Here is a 19,181-nt window from a genome sequence, read left to right as displayed (position 1 = left end):
GTTTCTGTTTGTCTGTCACTATTTATAGCCGTGTTAAATCGTCGTTGGTTCATAGTTAGGTACGTCTCAGCGGATTATATTCTTTCGTTCAACCAGTAGCTTCAGTTCCGTGTGTACATCTTCAGGTAGAAATTAGCTGCTCACCTCTTTTTTCATTAATTGTGGCATGGATTCGCAGGTAGGTAAAAATCACTTATTTTCTTTCTTTTTGTTTCACCGCATCTGATATATTATTCGAACCACTCAGGCTACTATACGCAAAACAAAACAGAAACCCTGCAACTACCATAAACAATGAAATGCAGGTCCAAACTACAGAAACAAAAAGAAAGAAAATAACTGATTTTTACCTACCTGCGACTCCATGCAACAATTAATCAAAAAAAAGGTGAGCAGCTAATTTCTACCTGAGGATGTACACACAGAACTGAAACTACTGGTTGAACGAAAGAATATAATCCGCTGAGACGTACCTAACTATCAACCAACGACGATTTAACACGGCTATAAATAGTGACAGACAAACAGAAACTATTCAGAACGAAAAATGACACTGAAGATGGCACAACGCCGAAACCGGTTTGTCTCCAACCCAAATTTGACAAAGGATGACGGAAAATCGTTCCACATTACATCACACTCCTACTCTGTCGGAAACACCAACAACGAAAATTGAAATTTGGTATTGCTTCATAGGTATCAATGGGAAGTGTTCAGAGTTAAGTATATATAAATGAGTTTGTAAAAGGTGGGTATACATATATATATTCATCTATTAGATAACTCGGATATTTAAAACTGTATGTATTTTTAACCTTACCGTCTTTAGATTATTTTGAAATGGAAAGATTAAGTCGTTGTTTAATCCCGCGATGCTGTTAAATGAAAAAGGTTCATTCATAATGAATAAAACTCCTTCCGAATTAAGCATTCAACCAGAAAAGTGTAGTTAATTTAGAAATTTGATCGTTACCTTAATCCACCTAATATTAATAATGGAACAAGATTTGTAGGACAAGTGGTGATCAATATATATTAGCTAAAGCACGACAAAGCTAAAAGTATGGCTCATAAGGATGCCTTAATGTAAACAAAGAAAATAGTTTGTCTTCTTTAAATTATGCTGAACTGAATATTTGTATAACTGTTTTATATTTTTATTTGTTTACCCCGAACGCCGTCGGGTGCTCTGCTAGTTAATTATAAATGTTTGGCTTAGGAACGTTAGAAATGGACGAACAATGAAGAACAATCGACGAACTATCGATTGCAATAATAATTAACCTGTTGCGGGTGCTAAATACAGGAATTACGTTAAGTGAAAATTTAAAAATTAATTATAAATCTTTAGCTAACGAACAAACGTTAAAAATGGACGAACATCAAAGAACAATCGACGAACTATCGATTGCAATACAAAAATGTTAATATTTGTACTAATGAGGTGCTAACGTCGGTCGGTGACAAAAAAGCAAAAAAGTTCTATTAAGTGTAAGAGTTATTGACCAAAACGCTTTAAAATACTAAAATGTCATATAAATGCATAAATTCATTTACTTCAATCTATATTTTGCCATTTTTTTACTTAATTTTAATAACTTTTGCCTTTTTAACATCACCTTAAACACCCTGTCTAACATTTTGGCTGGATATTTATACATTTTGACAGGTACTTTCCAGGTAGCTTCCAGGCGGTTTCCAGGCAGAAGAAGAACATTTCTCACTTGTATGTATGCACAATGCTGCTGTGATATCTACTGCACCTCTAAGTTTGTCGCTGCAACAAATATGCCGCTATAACCCAAATAAGGCGAATTTATACAAAGTGGTAGCGGCAGCCCAAAAACAAAAACTACACAAATTAGTTATACGCACATTGGTAATAAGAAAAAATAAAATTACAAAAAACACATCATTTTGACACCGGTAACACCACCTTATATAAATTCGCCTTGAACACAAATATTTAGGTTTTTGTCAAGGCGAATTCATAAAAAGTGGTAGCGGTAATACAAAAACCAAAACTAACATGTATTTTGTTTTCCCTTTCGGTACACAAATGTCAATTTCAGCTATTCTTCGCTCAAGGAGGAAGAGAGAAAGAAAATGCCAACAGTTTCGCAATCACTCATAAGGAGTTTTGACATATGTGTACCGAGGCGAATTAAAGCAGCTGTTCTAGCAACACCACCAAGGTGTATTAAACAAGGTGGTGTTGGGGCGACAGCTGAGTTTTTCGCCGTGGAGGCCATTACGTCAAAATGATGTGTTTGTTGTAACTCATACCAATGACAGTATGGACATCAGCGTATAATTTGTTAGTGTAATTTTTTACTTATATACGGCCAACACCACCTTGTTAAATACGCCTTAAACACCACATTATATGAATTCGCCTTGGTTTTTGTGTATTTTTCTAATACTTACAATCGAAGTTTTGTGGCACATTTTGCGGCGAACGAGAAAGCACAATGGTGATGATCTGGGTTGTGCGACTCTGTTAGAATACGGCTGTTAGTCTTATTGTACTAATTTTAAATAAATAAAGAAGGAAATAAATACATTGTTGACCTTTTCGCTGCAGAGCCTCACAGAATCTGTTATTACGAATAATTAAAAAATGTAAACAAAAATAATATGGAAATAAGAAAAACTTCGTGTGGTAATTGTGGAGGTATATTAAATAAACGCATAACTAATAAATTTAATCTAAAAAGTAGAGCTGTCAAACTATCGATAGTGGGGCCACTCGATAGTTTGCGATAGTATAGCTGCACTATCGATACTATCGCTACTATTGAAACTTTTTTACTATATATTAAGCATATTTTCCATTATTTCTATAAGTGTACAGTAATCAATACCCAAAAAAATTTACAAAGAACAGAAAAATTTACAAAGAAGAGGCTCTATTATGGTTGTCGACGTCGATGTCGATCTAATTTTTTCATAAAAAATAGTCGTCGTAAGTCCAACTCTAGCTGCGCTGAACATACTGTAGCTGGAGTTGGACCTACGAGGGCTATTTTTTGTTGAAAAAATTACATCGACGTCGATTTTTATTATTCACCAAGAAACTTAGTCTTAAACTTGCGTAATTATGTATGTATACTAGACTGCATCACCAAAAAAAAGTTGCGGGTTTTCCGCCGGGATTACAAAATTTATTTTATTTTAAGACGTCCACCAAAATATTTCAGAAAACTATTAAGATTTAAGTGAGCTGGACCGATTTGAAAATACCTTCAAAAATGTAGTTTTTTATGAATAAAAATAGTTTCTTAAAGAACTTTTTGAAAAAAGTCCCCTCAGATGACAAAACAGATTAAGCTTAAAAAATCTGCATAAAAATATTTAAAAATCTTTTAAACGGAATCGTAAGAATGAGATTTTTGATGCTGTTTTTTTACTTTTTGCAAAGATTGATTTACGAAAAAATTTATTACGAAAAACTATTCTGATTTAGACTTATGGGATCTCAGTTGAAAGGTATTTTCACACTGTTTTTATTTCTGTCCAAAAAAAAAGTCATTCATGTCGTGTCGTCGTGTATTTTTTTTCAAATACCAACACATCTTAATTCAGCTTTGAATGACGTTCATCCTACCTTTCTCTTTCATCCATTCAGATATAAAAATGACACCTGCTAAGTCTAAATCGGAAGAGTTTAGGTTTAGTTATTCAAGTTTTTGTTATACCAATCTCTAAAAAAAAGTTAAAAAACAGCATCAAAAATCTCATCATTACGATTCCGTTCAAAATTTTTTTAAATATTTTTCTGCAAATTTTTTAAGCTTAAACCGTTTTGTCGTTTGAGGGGATTTAAAAAAAAAATCTTTAAGAAACTATTTTTTTTTCATAAAAAACTCCATTTTTTGAGGTATTTTCAAATCGGTCCAGCTCACTTAAATCTTAATATTTTTATGAAATATTTTGGTGGACGTCTTAAAATATAATAGATTTTATAATTCCAATGGAAAAATAGTAGCGATTTTTTTGTATGGGGAGTGATGAAGGCTAATATATACATATAATTAGAAATCCATTTTTGTTATATAACATAAAATAACCAAAGTTTCAAACACGAAAAATATTTGAAAAATTTAAGGCTGGAAAATATTGACATATTTTCACGCAAAATCTAGAAAATATGTTATTTTATTATCTTAATGCTTACCCGTTTAATAAATTTATTAGCTACAAAATTGTCACCGCTTGGAAAATGGCTCAAAACTAAGAGTGGTAGTTTTTCGATAGTATCGACAGTGCCATCGATAGTTTGACAGCTCTACTACAAAGGTTCTCATCTTCCACGTACTTAGCTGAATTTTTCCTTTAGCGTAGTAAAGGATATGCAGCCTAACGCAATGTTCTGTAGCATACAAAAAATCTTTGAAGGGAACTTGATTGTATTTAAGAACAAGATTGGTAAAGAAGTTGTTTACCGGTTTCAACAAAATAAAAAATATAATGAATATTTGTACAGTTTTATAAATATTTTAGATCAGTGCCAGGCAGCCAGTAGCCTCGCAAGGCTGTGTGCTATGTGTGTGTGTGTATTTTTCCTGGCGCTGTTCTAGATGAAAACCCCGGTTTATTGGATAACAAAACTCCGGTTTATTTGATATTCGAAAACTTTCAAAAAATCGTCAACAATTCTTAGAAAAAACTGGTTTAGAAAAACTGTGTCAATCACCCTATACTTTATACATTCTTAAAACATATATTTAAGGCAAGTCATCTCCCCTAACAACTTGTATTTTACTATATTTTTATCATTAAGTATAGGTTTATAGCTCATTCGGATAATCTTCTTGATTGGCGCTGTAACTGGCTTACAGGCTAACCTAATTTTCACGCAAGCCGCCAATTTACTGTCAAAAATTTCTCATGCAAATACAACTTGTATGGGACCAACCGAAATTGAACGGCGTGCGTATGAAGCTAACTCAATTTCCAATTTTTGTTCTGCGTGACATTTTGATTTGACATTTCGCTTAATGAAATAAAATGCAAACGCATGCAAGCCAATTTCGGGTGACGCAAGAAAAAAGCCGCGAATATTAGGTTAGCCTGTAAGCGATTTTGGCCGAATCCACCAAAGTACGCCAGTCGTTTCTATTTTGTGCCAACTACCGCAACTGGAAATACCAAGGGAAGCCAAGTTCTTTTCCTCCTGGTATTTCCATTGCAAAGGGGGCCTTCCTCTTCCTAATTAACCAGCATCCCGACCCGCGATCAATACTTTCAGACCTGGCCGGTTTCAGTCCATCCGTACGACATGACCAAACCAGTTTAGCCCTATTTTAATTCGCCGCGCTATGTCAGTATTCGCTACTGCCAACGGGCAAATGCTCGTAAATCTTCCGCAGAAACTCCAAGAGCCACCCCACCAGATGTTTTCAGTAATGCACATACCACAACATAGATTCATATGTACCTACTTATCGCACGAAGTATTTCAAAATTTTTTTTTGTGGGCAAGCGCAATTAACGTTTTATCAATTCATAGGCTCATTCCAACTCAAATCACCCAGGCCGAGGGAAAGTGAATTTAAGTTTGCGATAAAACTCACAGGGATTGTTCCTTGAACAATTTAAGGAGACACGTATTTTTTCTTTTTGCTCAGAAATGCGAATTTTTCGAATAATGAATATTTTTCTTTTTGAGTACGAACGCTTCTTTTTTCCTCTCTTAATAGCAACTTTTGATGAAATCGTTCATAACTGCCGCAAAAAAGCAAGGATTTTAACGATTTTTTTTTTAATTGCAGATATTGATCTACTGAATCGATCTAGTGAACTTAACATTAGTAATTGTTTATTAATAATTAATTATTGTTTATAAACAAAAAAAAAATTTTGTTTTCAAATTGATTTTTTTCAAATTGCCACATTTTTTCTCAAACGTTTTTGTCTATTAGGGAATAGTATAAACTATTTTCATTAGAGTAGCAATATGCTAAAATTCATCGTTTTCGAGTTATGATTTTTTTTCCGAAAATGCACTTATATGATGCTAGCAGATTTTCGGGCCAGTTGAGGGCACAAAAATTGTTGCCCATTATGATAAAGTTTCCTTGCTGGAAATTTTTTGAGGTTGCCCGATCAGAGCCAAAAGTTTTTCCCAATTGGGCTCCAATTTTGGCCCAATTGGGGCCCAATTAGCGATTTGCCTAATCTACCGAAAATTTCCCCAACCAGTGCTCACAATTTGCTCAAAGTGAACATGCATACGCAATTAAAACGTCTTTATCGATAAAATCACACATACACACATCGAAATTCCCTACGAAAAATAAATAGTTTTTAATTTTTTTCTTGAAAAATTTTCCGCATATAAATTTTTTGATGAAAAAAAATTAGTTTTTGAAAATATGCCATCTCAAAAAAAATGGAAACAATCAAAATGCTAGCTCTGAGTATTGTGCAATATTTAAGCATAATGTTATGGGGTGCACTCTACAATAATTTGAGCTATGCATTTTTTTTACACCGAAGTTGAGTAAAATGAGTACATTACAATTAAAAAAAAAATTAAATTTTGTTTAGAATTTTTTTGAGTATGCAATTTTGTGGCCCATTAAATTTCAGTATAATATGCAAGTGTTAAGCTACTGCAAAATTGGGTTGATTTTTAATATTGTTTATGCTCACGGCTTCTTGCACTTTTTCCTTATCGATGAAAATGCCTAAAACCGTTTTCAAAGAAAATTAAAAAACAATTAACGGCAGTTTTGCAATCGCTTAAAACTTGCACTTTATTATACTAAAATTTGATAAAACTGCATATTCAAAAAAATTCTAAAAAAGTTTAAAAAATTTGTAAATTGGTAATGTACACATTTTACTCAACTTCGGTGTAAAAAAAATTCATAACTCAAATTATAACATATAACATTATACTTAAATACTGCGCAATATTCAGAGCTACTATTGAGATTTTTTGAAATTGCATATTTACAAAAACTAATTTATTTATTTTTTTTTTAAATTTGTATGTGGAAAATTTTTAAGGAAAAAATTAAAAAATATTTTTTTTCGTAGGGAATTTTGATGTGTGTAAGTGTGATTTTATCGATAAAAACGTTTTAATTGGGTATGCATGTTCACTTTGAGCAAATTGTGAGCACTGGTTGGGGAAATCTTCGGTAGATTGGGCAAATCGCTAATTGGGCCATAATTGGAGCCCACTTGGGAAAAAACTTTTGGCTCTGATCGGGCAACCTCAAAATATGTCCAGCAAGGAAACTTTATCATAATGGGCAACAATTTTTGTGCCCTCAACTGGCACGAAAATCTGCTAGCATCATATAAGTGCATTTTCAGAAAAATAAATCATAACTCGAAAACGATGAATTTTAGCATATTGCTACTCGTACTGAAAATAGTTTATACTACTCCCTAATAGACAAAAAAGTTTGAGAGAAAAAAAGACGTGGCAATTTGAAAAAAATCAATTTGAGAAAAAAAATTTTTTTGTTTATAAACAATAATTAATTATTAATAAACAATTACTGATGTTTAATTGACTAGATCGATTCAGTAGATCCATATCTGCAATTTAAAAAAATCGTTAAAATCCTTGCTTTTTTGCGGCAGTTATAAACGATTTCATCAAAAGTTGCTATTAAGAGAGGAAAAAAGAAATGTTCGTACTTAAAAAGAAAAAAATTCATTATTCGAAAAATTCGCATTTCTGAGCAAAAAGAAAAAATACGTGTCTCTTTAAATTGTTCAAGGAACAATCCCTGTGAGTTTTATCGCAAACTTAAATTCACTTTCCCCTGGCCTGGGTGCTTTGAGATGGAATGAGCCCATACAGTTCGTATACAAAAAGACAAATGGAAAGACACATATCTTCGCCATATTTCGGAAGTTTGGTTATCTGTAAAGAGCGAAATACACCACACAAGCGGCTTGTCAAACCTACTTTTCCCATTTCGCCATACACCATGCAAACATGAGTCATTCAAGCACAGAATTTTAGTTTTCCTCCGGTTCACAATGTTAAAAATGTTGGTTTTCTTCCATTTTTCTCCCTTACGTCCTCACTTGGTGAAAATTCAGCAACAAATGAGGCGATTTTACCATCCACATCGCAAGCGGTTTGATCAAACGTCAACATGGCGGCCAGTCCAGTGAAAACCGGCACTGGCATGAACTGATTCCAGTAAAAAGTTCATACCAGTAAATGGCATGCCAGTCTACTTTTCATGCGAGTGCTTTCAAAATAGATTGAAAATTAAAAAATTAATTACAAAATAAATTTCGAGGCCTATTTACAATAAGGATAATTATACTAATTAGACGATTAAAATAATACTATAAAAGCAAGTCAAAAAATATTGTAGTGCATAGTAAAGACACTAAAATATCTTACTGATTAGAGCTGTAGCAAACCGTATGTATTCGTTACTGAGTAACGAATACAACCCCTGACTCAAAGTACCGAATCGTTACTCACATAATAATCTCGTTACTCGCATGTTCCGTATACAAATCAGCATTTCAAACTTTGTACACAAATTATAAAAACTCAGCAGGTTTTCGCAACAAAATACTATGAATTCAGAATTTTTAGGGAGATTCCAAGTTTTCGATATTATGCATTTTTTCCATATAAAGTGTGTTCGAAATTTTTTTAAATGGATAAAAAGTATGACACCGTCAGAAAAAAATATCAAAAATCATCGGGATATTGCAGAAACTGGCACTGTCATTTAATAAACTATAAAACTGCGAACTTAGAATCTTGCCAAAAATTCTGAATTAAAAGCTTGTTGTGGCGAAAGCTTACTTTTCGTACTGCATATTCAGAACAGAATTCAGCGGTTTGCAAATAATTCTCACAGCCCTTATTTTAATTTGTAAGTGCTTTTAATTTTCACTTTTTGTATTTTTTTAAATCTATAATGTGGTATGAAATTTTTTGTTATATATTGGCATTTTATGCTAAACTTCTATATTTTATGATTGTGTCAAAACAGGATGAATTGTAGCAAATGTGCCTCTGAGAATGTAAGGGCCAAAAATGGCACTATTGTGCCTACTTTTCCATCACTGGGTAGAAGTGCTTGATTGTATCAAATTGTTCGAATCGATACAAAAATATGTTGCGTGTATACATATGTATATATGTACATATGTACGAAGGAACATTTACTTACGCTGCAAGATTCGTTTCGTTACTCACATAATAGTCTCGTTACTCGCATGTTCCGTATATGCACTATCAACGTGAATCAATACAACACAACATATTGTGCGGTAACGAAACTGTTTTTCGTATCGATACTAAAGTGTGTTGCCGGTATATGTACGTACTTGCAAGCATGATTCCTGTGAGGTACAAGTGCTTGACTGTACCAAATTGTTCGAATCGATACAAAAATATGTTGCGTGTATTCATATTTATATATGTATGTATGTACATGTATGCATATGGACGAACGAACATTTCCTTACGCTGCAAGATTTGTTGCGATGATTCTTCCGAGGTACAAGTGCTTGTATCAAAAGTGACGATACGAAAGATACGGGTGTTGATTGGATTAGTAACGAATACATACGGGTTTCCGAAATTTCGTTACTTTTACAGCTCTTTACTGATAGCTAGGGATACACAAGTATACTATAGAAACATTCTTATTTATTTAACACTCTTTTTATATAAATGTTCAGATTTCAGTTACCTCAAGAGCATTGCTGAGACCCCTTTATATTTGTCTCGCTTATCCAATTTCGTACCTAAACACGTTCGCTTTTTTAGTTTATTTTTCAATTTTGTCAAGAACTTCGCGAAATACTAACGACTGAGCCCGTTTAATAAATTTAAATTGGACGCTTTGACGCTTTTGCTTAGGTGTGGCACCTAGACGTTAACGCTAGGCGTCAGAAAACTCTCCTCCCAACGATTGTGTTTAGGTATGGCAGTTCTGAATAACTGAATAATGTCTAATAAGCGCCATAGACTGTGCGTCTGATTCGCGAGTCACCTATGTGCGTGTTGATTCGCCTTTCGACTACACACAATTGAGTCATTCAGAGTCATGTAGGTATAACTAACACATATGTATTTCTTTTGACTAACACAAACCTTTAATTCAAGGAATGAAACCGAAACCGTAGCCGTTAACAACCGTTTCGTTTTTTAAAACCGAAACCGTAACCGTTATCTTGACCTGAAAAGGAACGAAACCGTTTCAAGCACAGGTTTCAATCGGTAGCCAAAAATGTATAAAAATCAGCTGCAGGATCTAGCAACCAACATTTTTATTCTTCAGTAGCATAACTGTACCGTTTCACAAAAAATGACTTGCATGAAAATTTTTTTGACTAGTATGTGAATAGCCTTACTTTTCATTCTTATATATCGTGACTTGTGGCAACGCTGATAAATGTGCTGCAATTAGGGATGCAAATTTTGGGGAGTCATCGATACATCGATGTCTCGATGCATCGAAAAAAATGAACATCGATGCTAAAATACATCGCCAGAAAAACATCGATATATCAATGGTTTCCGATATTTCAAAATTTGTTAAGTTGTAGTCACGTTAAAAAGAAAATTAAATACTTTTCAATTCCAACTCTCTGTAATTCAATTATTCCCTTTATTTATTTACCAGTCCTTTACCCTTACTATAAATAGAATAGAAATGCATGCCGTCGTAATTTCGCTGAGCCTAAAGTTCCAAGGCCCAATTTTGTTGAAATTTCAACGGGATCCCGGTCCTTTTTTAATGACTAAGTAAGCATTTTCAATATCGAAAGATAAGAGTAAACTCTGAATTTCTGAATGTTCCTCAAATGAATAAGTATTAAAATTCATGGCCAGCCAAAAAATTTTAGGTGCATAAGTTGATGTTAAAACATCGCTGAAGCTGCCATCGATGTATCGTCAATTTAGCGATTTTAGGAAATTGTAAACATCGATGGCAAAAATCGAATTTTGAACCAATATTATCGATTTTTCAAAAATATCGATACATCGTTTGCATCCCTAGCTGCAATTCAAGGCGAATTTGTACAAGGCGGTAGCAGTGCTGCCACTGTCACTTCAGATGACGAGTCTGATGATTTTGAGTTAATGCTGTGTCAGTTAGACGCGAATCATATTTCCGTCTATGTTAGTGGACCGAAAAGTTCTGAAATTATCCGTCCTCTTCTCTTAGTGGCCTTTGCCAATCAAACACGGCAAGGACGAAGTATTGATATTCAACAATATTGGAAAAATTAATTTTTGCGGAAATCGCTCTTAGCTAAGTTAGCTAAAATAGTTTTAGCTGTTCCTGCAACGCGTCAGTGTTGAAAGGCTGTTTCTGGTCTAAAATTCATTATGCCACCTACGAGAGCCAATTTAAGTAGTAATGTAATGGATTCGATTTCATTGATAAGAACTAATCAATAGTATGGGCTACAAATATTTAAATACATTTATAACTTTTGCGAGTTAGATGTGACTTTTTAGACAAAAGATTATTACTATATTATAATATCAACAAAATTTCTGTGAAAATCACATTTAAGGTTTGCGCACGATGAAATTAGTGCACGAAATAATTCAAATAGCTTTTGAATTAGTTGATTTATTAAAAATAAAGAAGCGGTATTTTAACATACATTCAATTCATGTTTATATTTATTAAACACATTTTACAGATTAATGGGTTTTTATAAACAATTTAATTTTTTCTAATATACCTCCCATTAGTCGTCTAACTGTGTCTTCAGTAACTTTTTTGCTTGATGATAACCATTTTTTGGAAAAATGTTTGGTGGTATCAGCAACTTGTTTTGTGCCCTTCATAACCCTTTTTACCAGAGCCCAATATCTTTCGATGGGTCTGAGCTCCGGGCAGTTAGGTGGATTTGCGCATCTGGGTACAAATAATATGTTGTTCGTCTCATACCACTCAACTGCCGATTTGCTGTAATGGCACGAAGCCAAGTCAGGCCAAAAAAAAGTAGAGACCTCATGCCGTCTTATGAATGGCAAAAGCCGTTTTTGCAAACACTTGGATATATAATTCAGTATTAATCATTCCAGTTGTAACAAAAGAGCTACTTCTTTTACCACAGCTACAAATTGCTTGCCAAACCAAAAATTTTTTAGGAAACTTTATCTTTTTTTGCGTTTTGAACTCCTCTTGGACATTTCCTCTACGATCTGCAACATAAAAATCCACACCTGGTAGCTGAGAAAAGTCCCCAAGTACATATGTTTCATCATCCATGATGCAGCAGTCAAAATTCTTAAAGAACTCAAGGTGAAGTCGTTTGGCTCGATCTCTTGCCGTGCTGTTCTTTTTTGAATTTCTGTCAGGAACTTTCTGAACTTTGTATGACTTAAGCCCTTCCTCCTTTTTAACTTTTCTGACAAAAGCCTCGGAGCATTGTAGTTTTTCAGCAACTTTTCTACCCGATATGTTAGGATTTTTCCTAAAAAGCGCTATTATCTTCTTGGCGACAACAGGTTTTTTAAAACCCTTTTTTTTGCCACTTCCTTGCTTCCTATTTACAGTCAGACGTTCGTTGTAAGTTTTAACAACAAGCGATACGGTATTCCGGGAAACCTTTGCTTTTCTAGCGATTGCTTTGAAAGTCCAATTTGGATTTTCGTTATAAAATCTAATAATTTTTTCGCGTACTTCCTTTTCATTGCCCATCTTGAACACAAAACGTATCGAATTCTTTTGAAATTGGACAAGAGCATTTGTATATATTTAGCAAAGCCATCTTGTGGTAAAAAAAATTTAATTTCAAAGTTAAAAGATTTTACTAGCCGTAATGTGTGCACTAATTTCATCGTGCGCAAACCTTATGCATATCAAATACCTATCAGCATTAACTCCCATTATTTCATTTCATTTATTTACTTTGTAAGTACAGTAAAACTCGAAGTCTTTAAGCGTACTAATAACAAAAATTTCAATTACAAGATTAAACTTAAGCTAAGACAATAATATAAGTAAGTATATGAACTACATATCATTCTTGCTATATTATAACTAACACTAAGGGCCGGTTGCTCAAAGCCTGGTTGACACTAATCCCCGGTTAAACATCGTTATCAACGTTACCGACACCATGTTATTTGCATGGAGCCGAAAACGTCGATAACGATTTTAATCGGTGATTAGTGTCAATCAGGCTTTGAGCAACCGGCCCTAAGGGATAGAAGACGTACAGAAAACTTGAAAAGACAGAGGATGGGAAGTGGATAGTTAATTTTTGAGTAGATTTGCAACTGCTGTTTTGAAGCATTGAATCGAACTTACACATTTAATTGAATTTGGTAGTGAATTCCATATTCTGATAGCACTAACAAAAAATAATCTTGAGGCTATAACGTTTGGTACAGGTACGAGACGATTGAACAAATTTTAATGTACGGTATAGGTATACTGGTTTGCGGTTTCTGATCAGTTTGAATAAGAATAAAACATTGCGATAATTTAAGTAACTTTCGATGCTATAACCGAGAATATTTACAGTGAACAATGATATATGGTCAAATTTTTTCTTACAATATATAAACCTGGCAGCATTATTTAAAGCTCCTTTTAATTTATTCTTCGACTCATAATCAAGATTTCCATACACTATTTCACAATACGCGATATGGGGAACGATAAGTGACTGAACTAGCTTCAATTTTGTATTATTTGGTAGGCAGTAACATGTATGCCAAAGGTTTCTTAAAATAAAGTATATTCTAGAGATACAGTGGTTGATATGATCTGTGCAAGTCAAACGAGAATTAATTTTAAAGCCCAGATTAGTCACAACATATCGAAACTTTAACTCAGTTTGCCCCAATATAATTGGCGATAGACAACTCAGATCAAAAGAATGAGGTGATATAGGTATAACCTGCGTTTTGGCAGCATTTAAGCAGAGGCTATTTGTTTCGGCCCAGATCTCTATTCTCCTTAGATCTTCATTTAACCGAAACACAAGGTCTTCCCCAAGTCCAATTGGTCGCGAGTAGTAGATCTGTGTATCATCGGCATACAGGTGAATATAAGCATTTTGACAGCAGTGAACAATATCATTTACAAATATACTAAAGAGTATAGGACCCAGGATTGAGCCTTGCGGTACACCGGAATTAATTTTCCTGCGACAAGAAATTGTTTCTCCACATTGCACTTGTTGGTACCTGTTTGATAAATACGCTTCCATAAACTTAAGCGAAGTAGAGTTGAAACCAAAATAGTACTTCAATTTTGCAAGAAGAATGTCATGCTTTACGGTATCAAAGGCTTTAGAAAAATCTAATAGCACCAGGATAGTGAGTAGTTTGTCATCATAAGCAGGACGAATATCTTCCATTACCTTCAAAACCGCTGTAGAACAACTGTGACTTGACCGAAAACCAGATTGGACCTCACTCAACAAGTTATGATTATTCAAATGTAGAACTATCTGGGACGAAATAAATTTTTCAAAAACTTTGGCTAAAACAGGTAAAATGCTAATAGGCCTGTAGTTTTCGGGAGAGTCACAAGACTCGCCTTTGGGAACAGGAATAATGTTTGCAATCTTCCAAAGGTTTGGAAAGGAGGATGATGTTAAGGCAAAATTAAAGATATGTGTAAGTGTCGGGAGAATGTAAGGGATAATCAGCTTAAGGAAACGTAGACTGATACCATCTATACCAGTAGCATTTGACTTGATAGCAAAAATATTCTTTACAACATCGTCCTCACTGGCCGTATTAAAAGAAAATTCACATGAGGGTTTGCAAACCAAATTTTGATTAAAACTGAACGAGTGCGAATTCGTAAGTTTATTATTGGCGCCAATGAAATAATGGTTCATCTCATCCGCACCAAGACCGCAAGGTTTTGAATCTTTATTACAGACTCCTATAGATTTCAAATTTTTCCACAATGTTCTGGAGGGTAATTTTGTATCAAGCTTATTTTCCAGATAGACTCTTTTACTGTAACGTATTTCTTTAGCTACTTTATTTCTCAAATTTTTATATGCATTCCAACGCTCGTCTGAAGGATATTGCTTCCAATATTTATAGGCCTTACTTCGATCCTTAATAAGATTAAGAATGTGCTTAGTGAACCACGGTCTCTTATAATTATTCACTTTTATAGTACGTAGAGGGACATATTTATCATACAAGTATTTTACCAGTTTATTAAAGTGATCTAATTTATCATCCAAATTCGAGAAGAACCAGCAAGAGTTCCATTCCAGTGATATACTTTCGTCATTCAGTGCTATTTTATCAATCCATTTAAAATTTCTGAACGTCAGGTTGGTAACTGACAATTCTTTGTTAAATTCAATATTAAAAGTTAAAAATACTAGTTCATGGTCAGAGACTCCATCTAAGGAAAATTGGTCTACGTGGCTAACTTTGCTAACATCGCTTACACCAAAGAGATCTAACATGCTTGGCTTGCAGTGAGGAGCAAAACGTGTTGCAAATTCGTTTGCGACAGTTAATCCACAATTGGTAAAGTTTTTTAGTAATTGCCTACATTTAACATTATCCAGGAGAAGATCGACATTAAAATCACCACAGACGAGGACATTTACATAGCTCAAGGACAGTTCAGATATTTTTGTAAAAATAGTGGTAAAGTCATTAGACCTATGGGGATTATAGACACATATTACAAGACACCTTTGAACATTATCACTAAACTCTACAAAAAGACTTTCAATTGTTTCAGGGCAGACAGATTTATGAACGACTTTACATTTAAGACTGGATTTGAAATAAATGGCAATGCCACCCCCTCTATGACCAGTGGACCTATCATTCCTTAACAATGAAAAATCACAAAGAGCATAAGCAGAGTTAGCAATACAAGGTTTGAACCATGTCTCAGTTACACAGACCACATCAATATTTATTTCACGTAAAAAAAAGTTTAAATATTCAAGTTTATCAATCGATAAACTTCGAGCATTATTGAACCCATTATTATATACGCACGTAAGTTTCAGAGCTAGCCTAATATTATCACTGTTAGTGTATCTACACAAGGTACTACTAATAAATAATATAATAAACAATTTTATGCATTTAGATCTTATCAAATGTGGTGGGATACGGTTATTAGTTTGTATAATTGATTCAGGGTGTTTTCTTTATATAAATTAAAATTAATCACGAATGTTTAATTTCGCCAAAAAACAAATCTTGGAAGGTACATATTTATTTAAAAAATATTTTTTTTTCACACTTGTTTTCATTTTTTTATTCGAAAACCGAAACCGGAACGAAACCGAAACAAATTTTGAAGAACGAAACCAAAACACTTTGCACAACCGAAACCCAAACCGGATCGTTATTTTGAATCGGTTTCATTTCTTGCTTTAATTATTGAATCATGCGTGTATGCCGCCTATAACAATTGAATCTCTTAAAAAAAAATAACTAAATTTCACTGGCTTCTGAGCAACTGGCATAGTGTAGACAGTCCTCATGCCAGTCCAGCGCTGACCTGGCTCATATAAACGGAGCATAACACTTTTAGATCTGACCATATATACAAGATTTTGGCACAATATTTTCATGACCAAGCTTAATAAGCTTTTTTACTTTTATATTGAATATGTATATAATTTCTACAAAACTTTGCATATTAATTAGGCAAACTTTTACTTTTAGGTTTCCTTAGTCGTTTTCCGATTCATCAAGATGGTTCTTGCAATGGACTGCAACACTACGCGGCCCTAGGACGCGATGAAGCTGGAGCAAAGAGTGTTAACTTAGCGCCGTCACCTTTGCCACAAGACGTTTACAGTGCTGTTGCCACACTTGTCGAGAAATCTCGAAAATCAGATGCTGCGCATGGAATACAGGTAGCGCATGCCTTAGAAGGTTTTGTCTGTCGCAAGGTTATTAAACAAACCGTAATGACTACGGTGTACGGTGTTACACGCTATGGCGCAAGACTACAAATTGCTCGTCAGTTAAAAGATATTGAAAGCTTTCCTAAAGACTGGGTATGGCCTGCCTCAACGTATTTGACGTCAAAAACTTTTGAAAGCTTGCGAGAGATGTTTACCTCAACACGTGAAATACAAGATTGGTTTACGGAATGCGCCCGGCTAATATCAGGCGTTTGTGGGAAAAATGTAGAGTGGATAACACCACTTGGTCTTCCTATCGTGCAGCCATATAACCGACATGATCTTAAGCATGCTGTTCGCACAGGCGCCCGAATATCGGAAACTATGGCAATGGATATGTACGAAAAACCCAATGTTATGAAACAAAAAAATGCATTCCCGCCGAACTTCATACATTCACTGGATTCGTCTCATATGATGCTCACATCACTCTTTTGTGAGCAAAAAGGGCTTACTTTTGTCTCCGTACACGACTGTTTTTGGACTCATGCGTGCACTGTGCCTGAAATGAATAAAATTTGCCGAGAGCAATTTGTATCTTTACACTCGCAACCTATCATTGAAAATTTGTCTGCATTTATGAGAACTAAATACAGTATCAAAGAATCGTGAGTATTAAAATATTCTACGATGTAATATAACTGGAAATATTCTATTACTTCAGGGATATGGTAAACGATGGCTCAGCTGATTACCTCTTAAAGCGCCGGCTTAATCGAACCTTGGGAGAGATGCCGAAAAAAGGACACTTTGATTTACGAAATGTATTAAATTCGGTATACTTTTTTAGTTAAGTTCTAAATCTTATCTTGTCCCCTCGCAATCTGCATTGGATATTAAGAATAATATAAAAGCAATCGGAAAGGGTTTTCTATACTTGCTAAAATAATTTTGTGTTATGAACATTGAATGCATGTGTGATTGCGTTTTTATCGTAAATATTATATGAACGAAAATGTGCAAGCAAATAAATACTGTAACTCCTTGAGTCTTATGAATTATTGAATTTTAATGTTATATGTACCACTAGTCATTTAGTTTTTGCATAGTGTGTTTTTTTATTACAATTTTCTTTCCATGATGAAATTAATTGAGACAAAATTCACAAGATTGATAATGATGAATAAAAGTTTTATAACTATTTCATAAAAGTGAAAGGTGCGACAATTGTCGATTTCGGAGTCAGAATTTTTCCTATGAAACAGGAAACTCTTTGGAGCTATTACCGAAAACTTCTGATCCACAAATTTAAAAATATATACAAAAATGGTACTCATCTAATCATGTAAACTTACAAAAGTTAAAAGTTTACACACAGTGTTAAATAAAAACACCTCATTTAACAAAATATCAAACATTTATTATTCTTTTCAAATAAATTATAGCGCCTATTGTAAAAATGTTGAATATGTTCGACAAAAATGATATTAAGTGTGGGCTCGAGTCGTAACATCCGTTCACGAATCAAAAACGATACAAAAGATACGTTAGTCGTTTAAGCTGAATGGGACAAATAGTACGCTCACGTATGTCATAATCCGAAAAGTATGTTTTTACGTGACGAGTAATACGATATCGTTTGTGACGATTTGAGCCTTGGTTTCAACATTTTTCATTTCGGGTCTTGGATATTTACAAGGTCTAGTTTGCCCATCAAAAACATTGTAAAAACATGTAGTGTGCGTAAATAAGTTTTCATACAATTTTTTATGGACGGTTTACGAGTTTACTAACTTATATAACATTTACTGTTTACGCGAGCACTGCAGCACACATATGTATGTATTTAATTTACTTAATTCTGTAGAGAACTTAATATGAAATTGTATCTGTGGAATTTGTATACCATAAATTTGTATTTTGAATTATATTTCGTGTGCGCACTATGTAAGCATTTCTTAGAAGGAGTTGACAACGCACGTCCTCCTCGCTCATTACAAACTCGATGTGTATCAAATAAATGTATAAAATTAAAAAAATATATATAGAAACACAAAATTTATTTTAATTTATTTGATATCGTTTATACGTTAGTACATTAAGATTTAATATTTTATTGCAGAATAAGAAACATATTGAAGATAAGAACATTAAATATAGGAAAATAAGAAAATATAACAAAGAATTAACAAATTTTATAGTATTTGTACAGATATATTTTTTTTGGTAAGTGATATGAACTTAAAGATTAACAAATCTTGCTTTAAGTTAAGATGACATCGATTTGTTAATGCATATTTTTACATATTTTTCCTTAGATGCATATATAGGAATATTTTGTAAAAAAA

General features: G+C 33.7%; 1 protein-coding gene across 1 annotated transcript in view; it reads left to right on the top strand.

Annotated features, from left to right (window-relative positions):
• The window catches only part of PolrMT (mitochondrial RNA polymerase), a 363,978-nt gene extending 345,134 nt beyond the window's left edge, over nucleotides 1-18,844 (top strand). Inside the window, exons 13-14 of the mRNA XM_017609322.1 lie at nucleotides 16,649-17,501; nucleotides 17,558-18,844. Coding sequence (XP_017464811.1) covers nucleotides 16,649-17,501; nucleotides 17,558-17,687 — 983 coding nt within the window. The 3' untranslated portion in view covers nucleotides 17,688-18,844. The remainder of the gene's footprint in view (nucleotides 1-16,648; nucleotides 17,502-17,557) is intronic.
• Nucleotides 18,845-19,181: the final 337 nt, after the last annotated feature.

This window comes from Rhagoletis zephyria, unplaced genomic scaffold, assembly GCF_001687245.7.
Source record: "Rhagoletis zephyria isolate East Lansing unplaced genomic scaffold, Rhagoletis_zephyria_1.1 Rzeph_scaffold_00215, whole genome shotgun sequence".
Classification (NCBI taxonomy): Eukaryota; Metazoa; Arthropoda; class Insecta; order Diptera; family Tephritidae; genus Rhagoletis; species Rhagoletis zephyria.
The sequence above is the reverse complement of the archived record's forward strand: the minus strand, read 5'-3'. Positions and strand labels throughout refer to the sequence as shown.